General features: G+C 57.1%; 1 protein-coding gene across 1 annotated transcript; it reads right to left on the bottom strand.

Annotated features, from left to right (window-relative positions):
* Positions 1–3: 3 nt before the first annotated feature.
* On the bottom strand, positions 4–468 carry OLIG3 (oligodendrocyte transcription factor 3; the record flags this gene model as incomplete). Its single annotated transcript, XM_009319145.1, has 1 exon — positions 4–468. A coding segment is annotated over exon 1 (465 nt), but the record flags the coding sequence as incomplete, so codon positions are not given.
* Positions 469–1,099: the final 631 nt, after the last annotated feature.

Here is a 1,099-nt window from a genome sequence, read left to right on the forward strand (position 1 = left end):
CCCCCCGTAGATTTCCCCCACCAGCCTCTTCATCTCCTCCAGGGAGCTGGTGAGCATCAGGATATAGTTTCTGGCTAGCAGGAGGGTGGCGATTTTGGAGAGTTTTCTCACGGAAGGTCCGTGGGCGTAGGGCATCACCTCCCGCAACCCGTCCATGGCGAGGTTGAGGTCGTGCATCCTCTTACGCTCCCGGCCGTTGATCTTCAGCCGCAGCTGCTGCAGGTCCTGCTCCGAGAGCTGCTTCTTGATTTTGTACTTGCTGCCTTCCCCTCCGGCCTTGGAGCCGTTCCTGGAGAGGCCTTCCCCGGACATCTTCTGCACCAGGTCGTTCTGGGTGGAGGAGACGGAGTTGAGCCGGCTGTCCTGGTGGTGGTGATGGTGGTGGTGGTGGTGGTGGTCTCTCAGGTACATCTCATCCATGTCTGGCGAGGAAGCTCTGCTGGAGACAGAGCTGGAGTCAGAATTCATTGTATTCGGGCTTCTGAGCAAGAAACTCTTCCTTGCTCTGGAGGTGGCGGAACAAGACAACTCTCCTTCAAAAAGCAACGAAAGCGGAACGAAAAAGAGATAAACGGACGGCAGGCTCTGCCAGCGAAGGGCTGGAAATGCTGGAGGAGGAGGAAAAAAGCCCCTCAGCCCCCTCTCTCACCAATCTCTCCCCTCTCTCTCTCCCCCGGTTACTCAGCCTGTTTACAGGATGGCTAGTTAGTGTATGCTTGGACTAACCTCAGCCTGAAAAAGAGGGGCTTTTATAGAGCTGCAGCAGAGAGCAGAGACAAAAGGAGCCCTCCTATGTATAATGGTCTAGTTAGGATGACGTGCCATTATTCAGGGCGGTGCGCTTTGACTGTCCCATTTAGCAAGGACCCCTATTCATATTCATTGTGGTGCCACCCGGGACACCTCAGCCACGGACCATCAGGAGTCAAGGAGACACAAAACCCCTCTGATTGACACCGCACACTCATCGCTCCGTGTGCGCGCCATCTCCTCCCCCTGCCCCTCATTTCCAATATAAAACCGCATCCCGTCTCCAGTAGGGAGGCGAGGGGCTGCGGGGGGCTGCGCGCCTGCTCGGGGCCGGCGAGGAAACCCCGGC

The sequence above is a fragment of the Pygoscelis adeliae genome, unplaced genomic scaffold (genome assembly GCF_000699105.1).
Source record: "Pygoscelis adeliae isolate BGI_AS28 unplaced genomic scaffold, ASM69910v1 Scaffold172, whole genome shotgun sequence".
NCBI lineage: Eukaryota > Metazoa > Chordata > Aves > Sphenisciformes > Spheniscidae > Pygoscelis > Pygoscelis adeliae.